This window comes from Archocentrus centrarchus, chromosome 12 (genome assembly GCF_007364275.1).
Source record: "Archocentrus centrarchus isolate MPI-CPG fArcCen1 chromosome 12, fArcCen1, whole genome shotgun sequence".
Classification (NCBI taxonomy): domain Eukaryota; kingdom Metazoa; phylum Chordata; class Actinopteri; order Cichliformes; family Cichlidae; genus Archocentrus; species Archocentrus centrarchus.
The window spans coordinates 10,179,001-10,198,658 of record NC_044357.1 but is presented as its reverse complement, the minus strand read 5'-3'; the positions used below and the strand labels follow the sequence as shown (position 1 = coordinate 10,198,658).

At 40.7% G+C, this 19,658-nt stretch overlaps 1 protein-coding gene across 4 annotated transcripts; it reads left to right on the top strand.

The window, feature by feature from the left end:
- The first annotated feature begins 239 nt into the window (after positions 1–239).
- Positions 240–17,789, top strand: cabp1b (calcium binding protein 1b). Of its 4 annotated transcripts, none has more exons than XM_030742221.1 (8): positions 240–1,213; positions 9,884–10,051; positions 10,930–10,960; positions 11,065–11,208; positions 12,147–12,256; positions 12,385–12,459; positions 12,606–12,678; positions 15,746–17,789. In XM_030742221.1, the coding sequence occupies exons 1-8, from the start codon at positions 518–520 to the stop codon at positions 15,769–15,771; spliced, it is 1,323 nt and encodes a 440-aa protein (XP_030598081.1). In that variant the 5' UTR covers positions 240–517; the 3' UTR covers positions 15,772–17,789. The 4 variants fall into 4 exon arrangements, with proteins under 4 accessions (XP_030598081.1, XP_030598082.1, XP_030598084.1 ...); XM_030742224.1 differs by having other exon boundaries at positions 1,162–1,213; positions 9,884–10,055; XM_030742223.1 differs by lacking the exon at positions 240–1,213 and adding an exon at positions 6,759–7,297 and having other exon boundaries at positions 9,884–10,055.
- The last annotated feature ends 1,869 nt before the right edge of the window (positions 17,790–19,658 follow it).

Genomic DNA, 19,658 nt, shown 5'->3' with positions numbered 1-19,658 from the left:
GTGGTCTAATAACATTTTTTTAATCGATGTTTGTAATTTAATACACCTTCCACTGTGTGTAAAAATATTAATACTCTTATATGAACAGAAGTGGTCATACTTTCTACAATGATCAGATTATAAAGGGAACAAAGTTGATCGAGCGGCTCATTACGCGTGAAATTGTGTGTAATGACGTGGATCCGAGTGAACTTGTGCGTGTGACACGCGGCAGCGCAACACAGTGCTGTCATCCAAACTTAGCGGAGCCCCCCGTGAAGCGCTAGACTGACCGGCTGGCTGACAGATCGAGCTGCTCTTCACATTTTCTGCTCCCGCTGCTCGCTCAGGTGGCCGCTGCGCCAACTTCATCTCTGCGCACTGCCAAGTGCTGATCGAGTGTGTGGATGTGGATTAGAGAGCGGTGTCCAACCGTCTGAGGCTGAACACCTGCACGTGGTGGGGGACTGTCTTCTTTTCCTTTACTTGACCTTCATCCTCCCTCAGCTTCACTTCGCCTGTCAAACGAGCGCGAACGATGAGCTCCTCTCTTCCCAAAAGCGAGTCGACCACCTCTCTACTGAGAACATCGGGGCCCCGCCGCAGGTCTGCGCACGGGGATCATGGTCCACACGGTCACCGGAGCCACCGCTCTCACCATCATCCTTCCGGAGCTGGAGGCAGCGATGATGCAGTCAGCAGGGAAGACTGCGAGACCAGTTCGCGGAGACCTCTCTGTCAACCAAGACATGCCGATTCTCGGCACGTAAGTGACCATCGTCGGACGCCGAAAAGTAATACTCACCGGCAGCAGACTCCCCTGGATGATGATGATGATGATGATGATGACTACACTCAGGAGGATGTGAGGCACAGGACTAGCAGGCACGAGAAAGAGCACAGCAGGTCATCAAGATCCAAACGCTCTCATCATCACCACCACGACTCCTCTCGAGGTGAGATGCCCCCTGCTGCGCATCTGCAGGGCGGATCCAGGCATGACAAGAGAGCCTCACCAACCCCATCTTATCCAAAAGACCAGGATGATGCTGCTTTCTTCTTCGAGCCCAGCGAGAGAGTCGTCACCGGGTCATCCTCCAGTCTCAGCTCCGACGCACCTGCGACAAGCGCACCTGTCCGGCCAGCACCCAGCCGCAAACCCAAAAGACTGAACGCAGCATCATCTGAGTATGACTCCAGTCTTCATCCCATAGTGAAATCAGTTTTTGGCCAGGTAAGCAGGGAGGCGGAGAGAACATTTAAACTTCGAAAAATGTTCTAAAAGTTGAAAAAGCTCAAAATGCAAAAAAAAAAAAAAAAAAAAAAAATTTAAACAATGCCATTTAAAATTATTTAAAAATAGTTTTTTTCCTTATCCACCCCATAAAGATGAAAATAGTCCCTTTACAAAGTGATGCAAGTTGCTCACTTTGACATCCTTACTGGATTGCACTACTGTATCTTCATGTTCTGTCTCATCATGTATATCACATTCAGACCATCTCCTTTCACATAAATTCAAAGAAAATGTTTTGCAAAACATTAGGACCCACCAACAGGATTGTAAACCTAAAAAGTCTATTAAAAGACATAAAGAAAATAATGATCAGATATTTAACTTTTTAATTTTGGGTTCCTCTTTGTTATTGCAAGGCTTTGGTTGATTAACAGCGGCATGGATGCTTATCATAAGAGCAGTTGACATTCACAAGCAGGTGGATGTTTCACAGGTGAAATGAAGGTGAGGCTGGACTGACAGTCACCCCTGATAGGCAGATTAAAAATGAATGCACCTTTTCAGTCCAAATCTGTCTCCTGTTTGTTTTGGGTATCCATTACTTTCACGCACTCTGCAGTCTTTCATGCATCCCGATATGAATGCAGTCACTTTCATTGTGTTTGTCACCTGAGTGACGGCACGAGGATCATCTTTCCCCCCCATGTGGAAAATGTTTCAGTGATGAGAGCCCATATGCCACTCACGCACACACAGAAGGGTAAGTGAACCGTTTATAAAGATATCATTCGTAACAGTTGCCAATAATGTGGTGAGTGATAAAAAAGGCTGCATCACTGCACCACCTGTTCACTTCCAAATAAACTAGTTTTCTAAAGGGTGCCACATTCCTTATATTACTCAGACAGATGAGGAAGATTTTCAGCCCCTTCCACCCCATCTTTTTCTTGTTTCATTTAAAATCCTTCTTCATCTGTGGATGATAAAAAGCTCAAGAGGAGACAATTACCTCCCCGGGTGCTAATGTGTTCTAGAAATAACTCCTCAATCCAGGCCAGAGCTTCAATCAGTCTTAGGGGTTCCAGTGAGGCAAAATCCATGCAGCGGTGTGCTATTTAAAGTCTCCAGAGCTGCTGATGTGTGTGGAATAACGAGATCTGATATTTCCTGCCTAGATCCTGCACGAGCAAAATTCAGATTCCTTGATTCAGGGAGCAGTGAGGGAGAACGGTGCCGGTGAAAGCTAGAAACAGCTAAAAATGTAATTTAAAATGCAGGATTACATGACCAGCTTACCTCTTTCATTGATTTGTATTTTGCAAGTGAATCATTAAGTTTTCAAAGTGCTTTGTTTTCTGATGGCACTGTGAAGTTCAGTCATACCAGACACTGCTGTTAAAAGTCAAAATGAATTTGTGAGTGGACACGAGTTAGTTGTGCGTCTGCCTGCATCAGTGTTTGTGTGAAAGAGCCAGCGAGTGAATGATGCATGTGTGAGAATGGCAGAAAAGTGAAGAAAGCCGGGAAGGCTTATGCAGGCATGTTTTCTTATTTATTTATTGTTTGCACCTGCTCAGCATCTTACCTAAGCTGTTGCATTTATTTGACAACACATCCATGATAACATGCCCTTAGTACTTCTTAAAGAGGGACGTGGCAGCTTGACACCGGGTCCAGCGTGAGGCATTAAACTCCCTGCAAACTCTTATTTTTCATATTTTCTTATGTAACATCAAGATCTGCACACAATCCTAACACAACTCATTCGCTGCATGTAGAGAAGGATAAAAATAGCCCAACAAGACCTGATTATGAGAGACTGGAGGTAGGAAGGGTGTTTTTTTGTTCTTTTTACCTTTTGTTTTGTCTTGGCAAAAAATATTCAGACTTCTGCGAGCGTGCCACCTGATTGAGAAAAATGGTAAATGTTTCTCCGAGCCATCAGCTGAAAATTCGAATTTTAATATATGAATCATGATGATTCACGGTGACCGCAGACGCTAGTGTGGGGGTTAGAATAAGGACAAGTGAGTTTTGCTGCTTGCATTTTGGAGATTGTGTATTATAGTGAGGTTGTGACACTGTGATTCATTTGGTTTTTAATGCCAAATTTGATATCTTTAAAGCATCCGTGCACTGTAATTAACTCCCACTATTCCAGAGCATTCTGGCCTTTGAACCATTCCGGCTTAAAAGGACACCTTGATTGAGGACACAGCATAAGTACTTTTATGTCTCAGTAGAAACCTTGTTTCTATTTTAAGACACTAACGACAGCTCTCAGTTTTTGTGACCTTGTTTAACAAACCCTTGTGTGAACTGTGGAAATGCAGCAGAGAACTATTGTTGAAAGAGGTGTGATGAGAAATTACTATCAAGAAAAATGTCATTTTTCAAAAATAAATTTAGTTGAAGGATAAGAATTGACCAGCAGAGGGAGCAAGTATCATTGGTACCAATGCTTTTGAGCTGACAGTGTGTGGGTGAGAGAGAGACAGAGAGAGAGAGAGGGTTGTGTGTGTGTGTGTGTGTGTCACATCAGGAAGCCAGGAGATGCAAAAGGGCAGGAAAAGAAAGTGAAGGAAGCGGGGGAATCGGATAAATGAGGGGAACAAAGAGTGAAACAGGAAGAGAGCGCCTTTACTGGCAGACTTGATGATTGTTATATAAGACAAACACTCATCAGCTCTCACTTCCTCGCTCCCACCTGACAGGTCTAAAGACAATCTGAGGAAAGGTCTTTAAACACAGATTAACTCCTCTTCCTGTGACCCATCTTGTGCTCGCATGCACTCATGTTTCCTTTTCTTTTTTTCCCCTTTTTTCATTTCTTTTTTTTTTTGCCTGGGTCACACTGACCTTGGTGACATCAGAGAGGGGATAAAAAAAGAGAGTGCGCTTAGAAAAAAAAGTGCAAATGAGTAAAATAAGGAGAAAGATCTGGGTGAAAATAAGAGGAAAGGGTCATTTTATTCACATATGCCTACCTCATGTCTAGAACATAAGCTATTTTTAGGCATACGGTAGGTATATTTATATCTCTGCTGACACAGAAGGAGGTAAAAATCACTTCTTGGTTAAACCTCCCCTTTTTTTACGAGACAAGGATTAAAAACCCATACACACACATCAACATGCTGCATTATGAAGTGTATGTGTGTGGGCGCTTGTGTGATGATGCTAAATATTTACGTAGACCTGAGGCTGAAAGAGAAAATCTCTGTGAGAGACTGCACGGGATAAATGAGTCAGAGAGAGAAAAAAAACCAGCAAAGGTTAAAAGGACATGCGACTGAATATTTTTCCCCTCCTGACACACTGGCTGTTTAACTACTCTTACATAAAAGCAGATGTTTATATGAAAAATACTTAAATACTGACTGTGATCTGATGTGAATGAATGAATCAGCTGTAGGATAAAAACTATGACGTCTCAGCCCAAACACAAGAAGATGACGCAAGTGCGCACTGCGTGTCTTTTCGTCGCCCAGATGCCCCCCCCTCACCCCCGATGACAAACTCAAAAACATAAATTCTGTGGCCACAGTCTGCTTGTCTTTGTAATATTAACTCTGCTTTAGAGGAGAACGGCTCATGAACTCATGAGAGCTTATTATTACATCAGTCCCCTCCTTCACCCTCCTACACCTCTCTGCTCATTTAACACAGCTGATGGCTGTGGATGAAAAAGGATTAGACTTGACCTCAAATCTTTAATAAATCACAAAGGAAATGATTAATATTTCCAACTTGATTGAGATTCGTGCCCTGTGCATGTGTCCAGGCTCTTGATAAGTGGTTCCCCAATAACCATCTGCTGCTAATATTAGCCAAAGTAAATGATGTGCTTCTGAGTGGGTAAAGTATTTGAGAGTGAGTGTGACAGAGAAGGGAAAGGATACAGCAAAAAGAGAGCGAGAGGGATGGATCTCATCCTCGTGCACACCGTGGAGTGACATTATAAGAGCTGACGGCTCCAGTGTCTGACGTCTGATGTGTTCTGAAGTTCACAATGAGCCTCTGGTGAGAGGGTGGATGAATCACCCGGAGAACAACACAGAGGAGCCGCTCAGATATTGAATGGGAGTTAGATGTGAAGCAAGTTGGGTGTGAATGTGTTTATTGTAATAGCGGTGAATAGACAAGGTCGAACAGGAGAGGGAAATGTGGACGGTACATCAGTGTCGCAGGAAGGAACTGTGAAGGTACCTCATGAGTGGGTGCTGCTGATAGAAAGTTTTACATAAAACTGTAAAAGGCTATTAAAACCTTTCTTCAGTCAAAAGTGTTTTGTTTTTTTGTTTGTGTATTTTAGTAATTTATTGTTGGGTACACAACACTGCATTTGGTTGCCTGACCTTGACTGATGCATGAGAATTTGACACTAGAAGTTTTAACATTTATCTGCTGAAAGGGAGAAAGTCCAACACACACACACACACACACACACACAGACACACACACACACACACACACACACACACACACACACACACACACACACACACACACACACACACACACACACACACACACACACACACACACACACACACTTAAAGTTGTAACTGGTTTAGTTTTAGGTTCTAAAATGTGTTCAGATTTTAAGCTCATATTTTGGTTTGCTAAATTTTTGTTGCAGCGTAGATTAAAAGGTGCAGCAGTTACCTAAAATGTGAAGTCCAGTATGAAAAAATGTTGAACTGCTAATTAGCACACAGCGCCCTAAGATACTACACTAAGTGCACATTTTTCTTTTCACTACTGTTTTTACAGGAGCTCCATATTTAAAAAGCTGCATTTTCAGTCAATGTCCCTAACAACAAATGTATGCATGTGTGTGTGTGTGTGTGTGTGTGTGTGTGTGTGTGTGTGTGTGTGTGTGTGTGTGTGTGTGTGTGTGTGTGTGTGTTAAGACAGGCTGAGAGAGAGCATTTATTTTCCTGTCTGTGTGTGTTTGCATTTGCACGTGCTGATTTGCATCCTCCAGCGCGGTGGTTCAGAATCCATGTGTCATTTCTTGCACATTTTAGCTTTGATCTGAATCCGAGCCCTTCAAGCTTAACATGACTTTGTGATGCTTTTGCGTCTTTGTGTGTATGTGTGTGGTCGAGAGAGAGAGAGAGAGAGAGAGAGAGAGAGAGAGAGAGAGAGCAGAAATGGATGTTGAGGGCAGAATAGTGGGAGCAGGGGGGAAGAGAGAGCATGTGGTATATTTTTAGCTCCACAGCCCCACATCCAAGAGTGTTTAATCGAGCGTGTGTATGAAAGAGAAAGAGAGAGAGTGAGTATGTGTCTGTGTATGCACGTGTCTGTGTGCATGCGTGTGTGTGTGCGTGCATGTTTGGATTAGTGTCTCCAGCATCTTGCTTAGGGGAAGGTAATATGCTTGTCCGAACGAGCTTCTTCTGTCACATTCACATAGATGGTTTAGAACTGTGGGGTGAGCGGGACTTGGGGGAGCAAGCGAGGGGAAAAAAGAGCATGAGACAGACTGACAGACAGAGAGAGAGGAGAGAGAGACAGAGAGAGAGGGAGGGTAGAGGGGAGGGAGGGAAGACACAGTAGGAGAGAGGATAGAATGAATAAGCAATCTTGCTTTTTCTACTTCTGGCACTTGCATCTCTCGCTGATCACATGCATGCTTCCTCTCCCTCGCACATCTTCATGTTTTTCTGACCTGTCCGTCATTCTTGTTTACATATTTCCTCCTTTGTCTCAGTGTCCCTCCCCCTGTTCCAGTGTCCTTGCCTCGAGGTCCTTCCTGCACACTCCTCTCCCTCCTATCCCCTCGTACCTCCTATGATATTCCCTGCTCTTCTCCCTGCCTTTTCCCAAATGTCTTCCTTTATTAGTCAATGACCCACTGAACCCTCTTTTGCTTTCTAATCACTCTTATTCCCATGCATGCCTGGAAACACTTGCAAACACACATGCATACATGTGCACTTACATGCAGGCTCACCAACACAGTCACAGTTAGGGAGAAAACATAAGACAGGAAGATTTTTTTTTTTTTTTGGTTTGTTTGTTTTTGCAATGGGCAACTCTGTAAAGTCGCTTAAAATTTTCACCAAGAAGGTAAGGTCCGCTCTGAGGTTTTTCATTCTCCTTGAATCCCCTCACTCATGATGCATGTTTGTCTAATGGTTTGTCCCCAAACTGACCGATGGCTATTTGACTGGATGTGCACTGACTGAGCCAGTGTACTCTTAGATATTTTACTTTCAGGCTGTGATCTGTGTTTTTTTTGTTGTTGTTGTTGCTGGAGTCTAAGCACAATGGAGAATAATGGCAGGATATTAAAGCTTGTCTTTTGTGTAATTTAAGCCAAAACAGGGGCTTATTGTCTCAATCTTTAAAAATCAGCCTGCATCTACATTATAGACATTTTTGGAATTTGGGAACAATTTCCCAGTTTTTATCGACACATGCATTCGCACAGAGATACAAGGAGTTGGTCAGTCCTTGTGCTTGACTCGTCGACTGCGTTTGTGAATTAGGATCATGTCACTGAATCTTAAGGTCAGTCAGGCTGCACACCACCTTATCAGGCAGCTGAAGATGCTACCCTGTTGAAATGCACCTGCAGGATGCGATCAGTCAGCGTAAATGTTGCAAACAGGTGTGCTGTTTTCACTATATCAAGTTCTGTTAGCTCACTGGCCCAGCACCTTTGGGTTTTTTAATATGTCTAATTTACGATTACATCTCTCACACATCAGCATATGCTTGAATAAACTCTCGGTGTAGCAGGACGAAGGACCCACAAATAGAATTTCCTTCATTGAGGCAGCTGCACATCCTTGACAAGCAACTGTTGATGCCATCTGTGAAAAACGGGGCTGGAGTGCTGAAGAAGTTCTTGCTTGAATTCAGCCTTTCTCTGAAACTGTTTCAGATTTTTCGTTGCTCTTATGTGTGTGCGTGTATGTGTGCTTTCTTTTTTAGTTATATAACTACTAGCGCATGTATTCATAGTACTTTTCTGGCACGATATAGCCACAGACAGCCCTGCTCCATGCATCACTTGGTCAGATTGCCCAGTGGGCATCCGTTCCTGTGGTGAAAACTGTAGAAATGCATGAACTGGCAGCAGGACTGGCGTGGTAACAGATGGAGTGTGAAGGTCATTTGTAGAGTGCATAGTATTGCGTGTTTGTGCATATTGTACAAGTATGCATATTAATTTTTCATTGGATATGCATGCAGATGTCTTGTGTTTACAGTATAAAGCATCTGAATGTTGTACAAGTTCATGTCAGAAAGATTTAAAGCAGCAGCAAAATGGTCCCCTGGTAATTCACTGTGATGTCATGTTGACTTCACTCGCTTTTAGCTTGACATTCCTCCACTCAACTGGATGTTAAAGTGTAGTAATTGAAAACTGAACCAGGGGTGAATATGTTTTATAAGCAATGAGAGATATTAGTGTGTAAAAATGAGTTAATTTAATCTTGATCAAAATATACATTAGAGTCCATTTTCTAATAGCAATCTGTGAACTGGGTTAGTCCACTGCTCTCTATATCGAATATTAATCAGTGAAATTTCTGGAGCTTATTTGACTTTCTTTAGAGGAAGCCTTTTTTTTAAAGCCATTTTTAATTAACTTGTAGCCCTCTCGGTAATTGCAATGACTGATGTTAGAGAACAACAATTGCCCCCTGGTTGATTGGCTAATTGGTGATTATAATTAAATGGCTGGCTGAACTTCAGCATCACCTTCAGGAAAATTGTTTTGTAATGTGCACAAACAGAAAAAAAAAAAATTAGCCTGTTATGGGTAATGCTTTAAATTCCCATATCTGACCACAACTCACTAAAAGAAAACACTACAGCTGCTTACAGGTTTGTAGTCTACTGTGAGAAAGGGTCAAAACGGTGTCAGTTAAAAGCACAAATGCTCATGTAGACAAGCTACTAAGAAATTATTTAATTTTATCAGAACTTGGGGCTTAGTTTGGTAGTTCTGGCCATTACTGATATCTGTTAGGTAATATTACACTCCCCATTTTAAGCGCTGATATTTGGGAGCAATCACGCAACTACTTGCTCCTACTATTATTATTCCAGTGCTTCCCTGTAGAGGAAAACTGATGTCAGAAGTCAAATTTGAACAGGTAAGTGAGACCAGTGTGTTTACAGTGTGTGTTTCCACACATCTCAGCAGTTATGGTGAGTGCAGTGTTATCATAACCACTGGAAACAATGGCCAAAACTAGAAAAGTAAAACCATATTTTGTAATGATCCACAACAAAATGTGTAGATAAGGACCATAAAAAAAATAGGCACTATTTGCATTAGGCTGTTTTTGCTTTGTGACATGAAAAGAAGCTTGCATTTTTGCTCTGCAGTGTCTGCTCTGCAGAATGGTCTACTGGATGAATTTATACTACGATGGCATCAGTTGCTCTGTCACTATATTTTACACCCTCCTGTCTGTCACTGAGATCCTTTCCTCTATCATGACTCACCTGACTCCACACCTTCCAATGACTGACAGACATGTGTCTGTCATCTATGATCCTCCTCTGAACCCTCCCTCCTTCCCATCTCCTTGTTGGCTCCTTGTTGAAACGATGCCTCAACAAACTGAGTCACACTTTCTACCCCTGTCTTTGCCTCTTCATCCATATCCGGCTATCCACCGGATGCTTCTTCAGGACCAGAAGAAGAACTACAAAGCAGTGCAATCCTGTGAGGAGGGGGGATCTGGGGGGGCCTATCTTGAGCCACTAGTAGCCCTGGCCCAGAATGGAGCCAACATGCACAACGTACTGGGGCCTGCATGCATCTTTCTACGCAAGGGCTTCGCTGAGAGCCGGCAGGCTGTACGTAAGTCCAGAAAATATCATGTGCATGCATGCCAAGAGAGATTATAGCACACAGTGCAGTACATGCACAATAACCAAATCCCATCATGAATGTGTGTAGCAATCACCTTCTACTTTGATGTCAGCGCTTCCTGCATGCCCTGAAGAGTGGTCGAGTTGAGAAGATGGTATTTTGAGAATTTAACAAGTTGAATGGTGAAAGGGTGTTTGAGCATCTGTTATGCATGAGGACGGATGCATTTTGCAGCGGGATGGAGGATTATTAGGACAGGTTATGGTGGTTATTTCTCTTCATTTATTTCCAGCAGCTGACAACACGACTCAAGGTCTTGTTATTAAAGCCAGGAGCAATGCTGAAATCCTCAGTGTGGACGGCTGTTCTGATGATGAGCTCTCAGATGGGGCTTCTTAAAGGATATGGGGGTTGAGACTGAATTATTCTAATTCGATGGACTGACACATACAGGATTTATTTTGTACTAATATTTTCCCATAGTTTCTGGATCTATGCTTTCAGAAATACAAACAATTTGCAGATAAAAGCAGAAATGAACACATTGATGCTACAGATACAATAAATACTTCTGATTCCTCTCTGTCTCGACAAAGGCTATATGTTTTGTTTCGGTTCTTACACTTTGATCCCAGTGCCAAATTATAAATAGAAGACTCTATGTTTTATTAACTGTGCTATTCCATTAACAAATTCTTTCTTTCTATAGCTGGACTGAAAACTGCTGGCACCCTGCTGCATTGTAGCTGCCAATTTTTTTTTCTTACAGTGTCACTTTGTGTGAAGGAATGCTGGGAATTGGCCTGATTTTTAAGATATCGGCAATGTTTGGATGCTAACTTTGCAATTTGATCCCTCACAGGATCGAGAACTGAGGCCAGAAGAAATGGATGGTATGTCATTTTGTTAGTAAAAGTGAAGAGCCAATTTTACAATATTCTGAAGTAGTTTTCATCAAATCCTTGTCACATTCATGCTTAATCTCCCTTGGTCTCAGAACTGCGTGAGGCCTTCAAGGAGTTTGACAAAGACAAAGATGGGTTTATTGGCTGTAAAGACCTGGGGAACTGCATGAGAACCATGGGATACATGCCAACAGAGATGGAGCTAATAGAACTGAGCCAGCAGATCAACATGAACCGTAAGACAGAAGTGTGCCTGTGCGCTTGTCAAATATGCACACAAACTGAAAGAGACAGTTCACCCAAAATCTAATATGCATGCTCGTCCTCTGTCCTGTAATGCCGTTTATCCATCTAGATTGATGCGGTGTCAGCTGACCAGTTTTGGAGATATTGGCTGCAGACATGTCGGTCTTCTCTTTTATGTAATGGCACTCACTTTGTGGTGAATGTAAACACAACATGGCTCCAGGAATTGCACAGATTTCCAGAGATCACAACCAGGTTACTCCAAAAAAAAAAAAAAAACCCACAAAACCTTCCTTTTGAAAGTTTAAAAGGTTGGAATTTTGTTACAGTAACTATTTTCTTTCTACTTTTCTTTCACTGTACAAAAGAAAGAAAGAGGATCATTAGCTGCGTCCCCTTAGGCCGATCTTTCTTTTGCACAGCACCACTGTCAGCTGGTTTTAGGTTCCTCCAAAGTGGAAGTCATTTGCTTGTCACTGATGGCTGGTGCTAGTGGATATTCCAGACTCCAGTTGTCTAGGTAACCATCCAATGTATTTCCCACCCTATCATATTTCAGTCCGCAGTATTCTTCGCTCTCATTGGTAGTCACGTCAATGGAGAAGTTGAAAAAGTTGACCTCAGGATCTTCCACTTTGTGTTTCACCCGGAGTAGCTTGAAGCTGGTGAATGTCATTGACTTTCTATGGCCACTGGTCACTGGTCACCACTACATCAAAGATAAGATAAACACCTCTATAGCCAAACCAGGACATTGTGGATGGATAACAGCCAGAGGGAAAACATGTACTTTTGATTTTGGGGTAAATTGTCCCTTTAAAATTGGATTTTAGTCTTCACCATCACTATTCATCTGAGAGTGGTAAAATGAAGGGAAAAAAAGGTCCTGTCTGAGTTTGTCTCTAAAAACTAACTTTCTGCCCATCAGTGGGAGGACATGTTGACTTTGAAGACTTTGTTGAACTCATGGGGCCCAAACTTCTGGCTGAAACAGCAGACATGATAGGAGTGAAGGAGCTGAGGGATGCCTTCAAAGAGGTAAGGAAAGACATTAATTTGGATGCCGTGCAGGCACATGAAAAAAAGAAAACAAATCGTGTTTAATTCAATCCTGATGAACGTTTTTCTGTTTTAATAATGTGTTATTTTTTTCTTTTCATTTTCAGTTTGATACTAATGGAGACGGCGAGATTAGCACAGCAGAGCTTAGAGAAGCCATGAAAAAACTTTTGGGACAGCAGGTACAGAGCTGCTAAGAGTTTGCCCTCCTGTCAGTAGCTTTCCATCAGTCACTGTCTGCCTGGGTTCTGCCTGTCCTCTCTGCTTTCAAATCTTCTGAACTTGCGCCACAGAAGCTCACACGTTTACCACAAACTGACTTTTCTAGGTTGGACACAGAGAACTGGAGGAAATTCTACGAGACATCGACATCAACGGAGATGGACGCGTAGACTTTGAAGGTAAAAAAAATACCATGAAATATGTCTGTCTTTATTTTTTCTGTTGGTGTCCTTCTCTCTCAACCTTCAGTCTATCTCTGAAACAAACACACACACACACACACACACACACACACACACACACACACACACACACACACACACACACACACACACACACACACACACACACACACACACACACACAGATAATTCAAGTATAAGCAAAATCCCACCATGTGTCTGCCTTATATACCAATACCATGCTGAGAGTAAGGTGAGGGGATGAAGGCAGTAGGGCTGTCTCTCAGATAATCTTCATGCCAAAGGATTATGTCACCTCATAGATTACCCGCAGAGAGAAAGATATATACAGCAGGATGCCAGGGATGAAATTTTAAGGTTGTTTTGCTGTTCTCAGCAGTGTTACTATACTTAGAGCAACATAATTTCAGATTTTTGCTACATTCTAGTAGCAGGATAAAAAAAAAAAAGAAAATACTGGAACAGATGAGGCCGAAAAGGTTACAAAATGAGGCTGAATTGATTGTGCATGAGTGCCTCAGTAATTGTTTTACAGCTAAAAATAGATATGGAAGCAAATATAATGGGGTGAAAAAATGATAAGGTTGAGAAGTTGTTCTCATAGAGTTGTGCATGCTTCAGTTTATTGTATGGTAGGGAGGGTCTGATCTAGAGGTCTTCTGAGGTCTGCCTGAACCTTCAGGTTCAACTCCATGTTTCAGGAACCGGTAGTATCACCGTGTCCAATGCCTATTTGACATGTGCAAAGTCCAAGTGAACCAGGGAAGATCAATTATTATTGCTATTATAAGCTCTTGCAACAGCTAATGACTGATCTACAGTCTGGCTTTGTATATTGCTCTTTAACACTCATTCTTTTTTTTTTTTTTTTTTCCTTCTTTGGGTAACAAGCATAATGTTAATGTAGTGAATTGTGACCTTTTTTATATAGCAATGCACACTAATATCAAGGGTCATACTGTCATGAGGTGTGTAGTGAGAGGACACAAATGCAAGACTCAGAAGCAGAATTGCAATAAACAAATTCATTTATTTAGCTTATTGCAAAGTCCCAAAACAAGTCAAAAAGCAGGGAAAATAAAAACCACGTGATAACAGACAACTCAACAAAAGAAAAGGGGACACGGGACTATTTATATACAGAAGGCTAATCAGGCGAGTGGAACGAGTTGGGGAACAGACTCACTAAAACAGGGACACACAGAACATGCATAACTGACTAATAACTCCGCAAATTGAAACAGTATCTGTAACTAAAATATAACAAGAACTAAAGGTCTCAGAAATACATGAAAATCAAAATCTAAACCATAAATAAAAGTAAGAACCAATCAGAGATAAGGGATTAAATCCAGGGACCATTAGTGCTCCAGCATGTTCGTGCTACAGCTCGTCAGTGTAAAATTGTTTCTGTCTGTAATTCATTGCTAAGTAGTATTTGGAGCTTTACCACTGAAAACAGCTGCCACATCTGGAGAGTGGGCCTGGCTGGTCGTCTGCCTGTCTCGCCAAATGTTGTTCTCGTCAATTGGATTTCCACTTCATTAATAACTTCTCTTTTTACTTGTCTGAAGTTATGCATAATTATGATCGTGTCCATGTGGTAGTGCTGACTGTGTGCGTGCGTTGGTGTGTGTATTGGGGCTAGATTCGTCTTAATTTACTATTGTGCACTGTATTTTAGTAATCATTTTTATCACTCATATTTTTATTATTTTATTATTTATTGTCTGAGGCACCTAGAAAGGAATGCATTTTAAATTTCGTTGTGCAACTTCTGTGTACAATGACAATAAAGATTCTGATTTCTGATTTCTGATGTTTGGTCCCACTCAAGAACGTGGACACACATCTTGTTTTAACACATGGATTGCCTCTTCTTAACATGGGAGATCCACGAAGTAGGGTTTTCCAACCACATGGCTGTTCTGTTTGAGGTTCGGTAGATCTGGGTTCTCTGGCACAGTATCTTAAGCCAGTGATCACAAACTTAGGCTGGGCTGAAGCTCAAGTTGAGCTCTTTTTTTTTACCTGAGGCAGCTTGCCAAAATAAAGCCAGTTAGGTGAGACTTTGAAACAGTAATCCAAACCTTTGTTACCACTCGGCTGGATTGCTGTAATGCACTTTATATGGGGCTTAGCGGTCCTCCATTGCTTGGCTACAGCTGGTGCAGACTGCCGCTGCCCATCTTTTAACTGGTGCTCACAAACATGAGCACATTTCACCTGTTTTAGCGTCACTCCATTCATTTTAGGATCCTTTTTAAAATGATTTTATTTGCTTTTAAATCTCTAAATGGACTTGCCGCACCTTACCTCTCTTAGCCGCTACACTCATATACTCCTACCCAGTCTCCCGGGTCAGCAGATCAGCTGCTCCTGACGGGGCCTAAAACTAGGTTTAATTTCAGAGGGGACCAGGCTTTTGCTGTGGCAGCACCAGATCTGTGGAACTGCCACTGCATGTTAGACAGGCCTCATCGCTCACTCATATTAAATCACTTTTAAAAACTCACCTCTTTTCTTTGGCTTTTAACACCAAGTAAGCTGCTGAGTCTGTGAGCTGTGTTTAAATTCTTTATGTATTTTATATATATTATGTATCTCTTAGGTATTTTTATCTATTTATTGAGTTGTTTATGTATTTTATTGTTCTACTGTACAGCACTTTGGCCTCTGTGGGTTATCTAAAGTGCTTTAAAATAAAGTTGGATTGGATTGGATTGGATTTGAAGTTAATGATAATGTATAGCTTAGAGTCATGCTCATTTAGCAGCACACAACCTCTGTGATATCATTAAGACCTTTTTGTGGAACGAATAGAAATGCATTCAGCACTCTGGGGCAAAAACTACATTTCTGATATTCTGCTGCTACTCAGCAAGGTCAGCAGGTGCTGCAACCAGTATCCCCACACCCACATACTTTTGTATTTTACAAAGATACCATGATAGCATCTTACATACTGTAATTATGTTTAGTTCTGGCCACCAAAGCAGACCTCTGAACTCTGTGAACAATCTCTTCTTTGTATAATTTTCAGAATTTGTGCGGATGATGTCTCGGTGAGTTCCTGGCAGAAAACTAAAAACACAGCCTGGATCCTCTGCTGGGTTTGGAGGAAAAGGAGCGCAAGTAGCACAGAATACTGATGAATCTTGAACTTCTGAATCTGTCAATAAAGAAGACATGCAAAAAACATATCAACCCTGCCCTGAAACTGCCACGCTGAAGCACAAATGCTGACGACTACAGTCGGGAGCAACACTGTTGAGAATTATATGCTGCTGCTGTTTCCTAGAGCATAAACAAAACCAATGGCTGCATTTCTGACTTTTGCAAAGTATATTTTAAAAACATATTTTCCTTTAATGACAACATTTCTAATGTTGATGTGCTTTTTCGACCCAATGGGTGAAGGGTAAAGCTATTTTGCTCACCTATAAAATACATGCTATTATACTTTAATAACTGTAGCAATTAAGAAGAGGCAGCAGTATGCCAACAAACACCCAAACTAATATAGCACATTCCTTTTTTAATGCTGACAGTATCTTAAGCACAAATACAAATGGCAATATAGAAATATGTCATGTGACCTTGTCAAAGCAGTGTGTTTGTGTTTCGTGCATACTGTTGTTTCTTTCCACCTTATGCTGTACATGTGTTATGTCACTGGAGACTATTGTCAAACCCCGATTAAGGCAAGCCAGTATTTGTTTGGTAATTATGTGTTACGTAGCACAGATACAGTTCTCATAACTTTAATAACATTTTACCTATTTTACTGTGATAAATATATACTATATATATGTGTGTCATTGCCACTGTGCATACGACTGACAGACTCCTTCAATGGCAACTTGCTAATCTTGAAGATAGGCCTTATTTTTATATGTACAGCGTGTTTTGCTATGGCTGAATTACTCTGCAAGCATACTCAGAATCCAGAAAAGATGTTTTGACATTGAGAAATCATCTACGCCTCACTGTGTAGGTGTGCGATCAAACAAAGAGGTAAATTATAGCTGGAAGAGGGATTCAGTCAGTGCTTTTATTTTTATCAGCGAGCTTTGATAATTGTTGGTTTCTTTTACTGAGTAAAACTGAGTGAACAAAACATTTCTGAAGTAAAAAAAAAAAAAAAAGAAAGAAAAAGAATCACACTTGGTGCAAGTACACTTTTACCTTTAATACCTCAAAATCAGTCAAACAATAAACCTCACTCATAAACTCCCTCCTGGCACATTCTTATCTTAAATACGCTGTATGGATAACAGTATTGGGCCACCCCCACAGCTATAACAGCCTCTACTCTTCTGGGAAGGCTTTCAATAATATTTTGCAATAATATTTTGGAGTGTTTCTGTGGGAATTTTTGCCCACTCACCTCACTATTTCCATTCTAGTTCATCCCAAGGGTGTTTAATGAGATTGAGGTCAGGGCTCTGTGGGTTCTAACACACCAAACTCATCCAACTATGCCTTTATGGACCTTGCTTGGGCGGACATTCATGCTGGAACGCCAAACAGTTCCCACAAAGTTGGAAGCCCATAACTGTCTAATATGTCGTGGTAAGATGAAGATTTAGGTTTAAGACCGCATGGATAGGCGGTTGATTTTATACACCTGTGGCAATGGCACTGAAAGAAACACTTGAAGAGGTGTAGCCCAATACTTTTGTCTGTGTAGTGTACCAGTTCCATTACCTTCATTAACAATATTTCCAAGGGAGCAGTGGAAGCTTCTTTATGGAAAAAAAAAACGCCAAAGAAAGTTTACAAACACTATCACGTGAGTCTAATCCACTTTGGTAAGTAGCTGCAATATTTTTCAGAAATTTGATGCACTGGATTACATTTTCAAAATGGCTGTGTGAAATGCCTTCCGTTGTCGGGACAGCTAAATTATTTGTAGACTGTTTATGAATGGATGTGAGGGTATATGCATGCTATTTAAAAAAATGAAAATCTTATGTTGTGATTTTACTTGTCTTAATTGTGTGAAACTATGCATGCTAATAAATTACTGCAATTTGTAGCAGAATCCATAAAAAATAAAGGTTTTTATTCCATCTTGAGATTAAGGCATGTGTGGGAGTGTCTTTCTTGTAAACCTCAAACAGTGTTGTTGGGATGCTTTCTTTCAATTTGAGTTGTGCCACAGAATCCCCATTTCTGATCTTTTTTTTTTTTTTTTTTTAAAGAGACAGCCAGGTTAAAAATATCTAATTGCAGCTCTCAGTAGACTTAGTAATTACACTCTGTGCTAGTATCTGCTCCCATATTTGCATTACAAAAAACTTGATGGATCCTTTATTATTTTTCACTTCCACCCACAGTTTCCGAACTCTGGAGATACCAAGAGGGACATTTGTCCTCTTACTGTATGTGGAGTGCGCTAGTTGAGTAGAAAAGCACTATATAAGAACCAGTTTATTTAAAACCAGTTTATTTAAAATCTGCTCAAAACTGACTTCATGTAACATTAACAAATGCATATTTTCATTCCATTACTTATATTTAATATAAACTTCTTAAACACACAAAATTGTATTAGTATGTTTCCTTAACTTCATTGGAAGAAATGGATGGATGGATGTTCCCTTGAATGGATGAATGAATAAAAGTACACAAATTTAAATAGATAATAATAGACTTTTAGTCTAGATGTTTAGTTAAATATGTGAGAATTACAGCATTTCAGTTTCATGTCCTGCAGCCAAACTTTTTCTTTGCTTTGTTTACAGGTTTGTAAAATTTTAAAATTATGTTCAGTACATGATCTCAACATTTCCCCAAGCCTCCAGCTGCAGTATTTGCATCTACCTGACTTCATCCTTCTCTTTGCAGGTGGTTTTATTTATTTGAAACCAAATTTGGACTTTTTAAAATATTTTAAAAATCATTTGAAAATTCATCGCTAGAAAATATATGCACAAGCACTTGGCAACAGTGGAACGGAAAAATTGCCCTATAAAGAGAAGACATAGGAAACTATAGGAGAGAGAGGCAGAGTTTAATAGTTGCTAATGATTAAATATAGTAGTGGTGTATAAACACACACAGAGACTGAAAACAGATGAAAAAGAAAGGCTCAGTGTATCATGAGAAGCCCCCCCGCCCCCCATAAACTTCAGTTTTGTCTGAATTTGGAAGAAGGTCAATTAGAGGTCATCCAGGTCTTTATGTCTTTAAGACATTCCTGCTTGATTTAACCTACTTGATTTGTGTCGTCTGGCTTCATAGATAAATCTGGGCATGATCTGCATAGCAATGAAAAGATATGCAGTGTTATCTAATAATATTAAGATTAATAATCTTAATCTTAATACTAAGGAAAACATGCATGATATAAAAAGTATTGGTCTCAGCACAGAACCCTGTGGCTCTCCGTGATTAACATTTGTCTGTGAAGAAGACTCCCCATTTACATGAACAAATTGGAGTCTATTAGAGAAATATGATTCAAACCACTGCAGTGCAGTTCCTTTAATTCCAGCAGTGTGTTCAAGTCTCTGTAGTAAAATATTATGGTCACTGGTACTGAACGCTGCACTGAGATCTAGCAGGACAAGCACAGAGATGAGTCCACTGTCAGAGGCCATAAGAAGATCATTCATAACTGTCACTACTGCTGTTTCTGTGCTATGATACACTCTAAATCAGATCACTTTGCTATTTCAAATACTCACTAGAAATGATCAACTAAAAACAATATATAACTGGTGGGATGTATAATAGATGTAGGTGCAAGAATGCAGTCTTATCCATGTTTGTTTAAATCTCAATATTCATTAATTTTAGCAGAGTATTATTTTAAGATCTGTTTGAGATTTCTGCATGAATAGACGTTTGGTTTGGAACTGGCATGGGTTGAGCATTTTCCTTCTATAAGGTAGGCTATTATTCTTGCTGTGTGATCTATATCATATTTCTATTGTATGATTTAACTT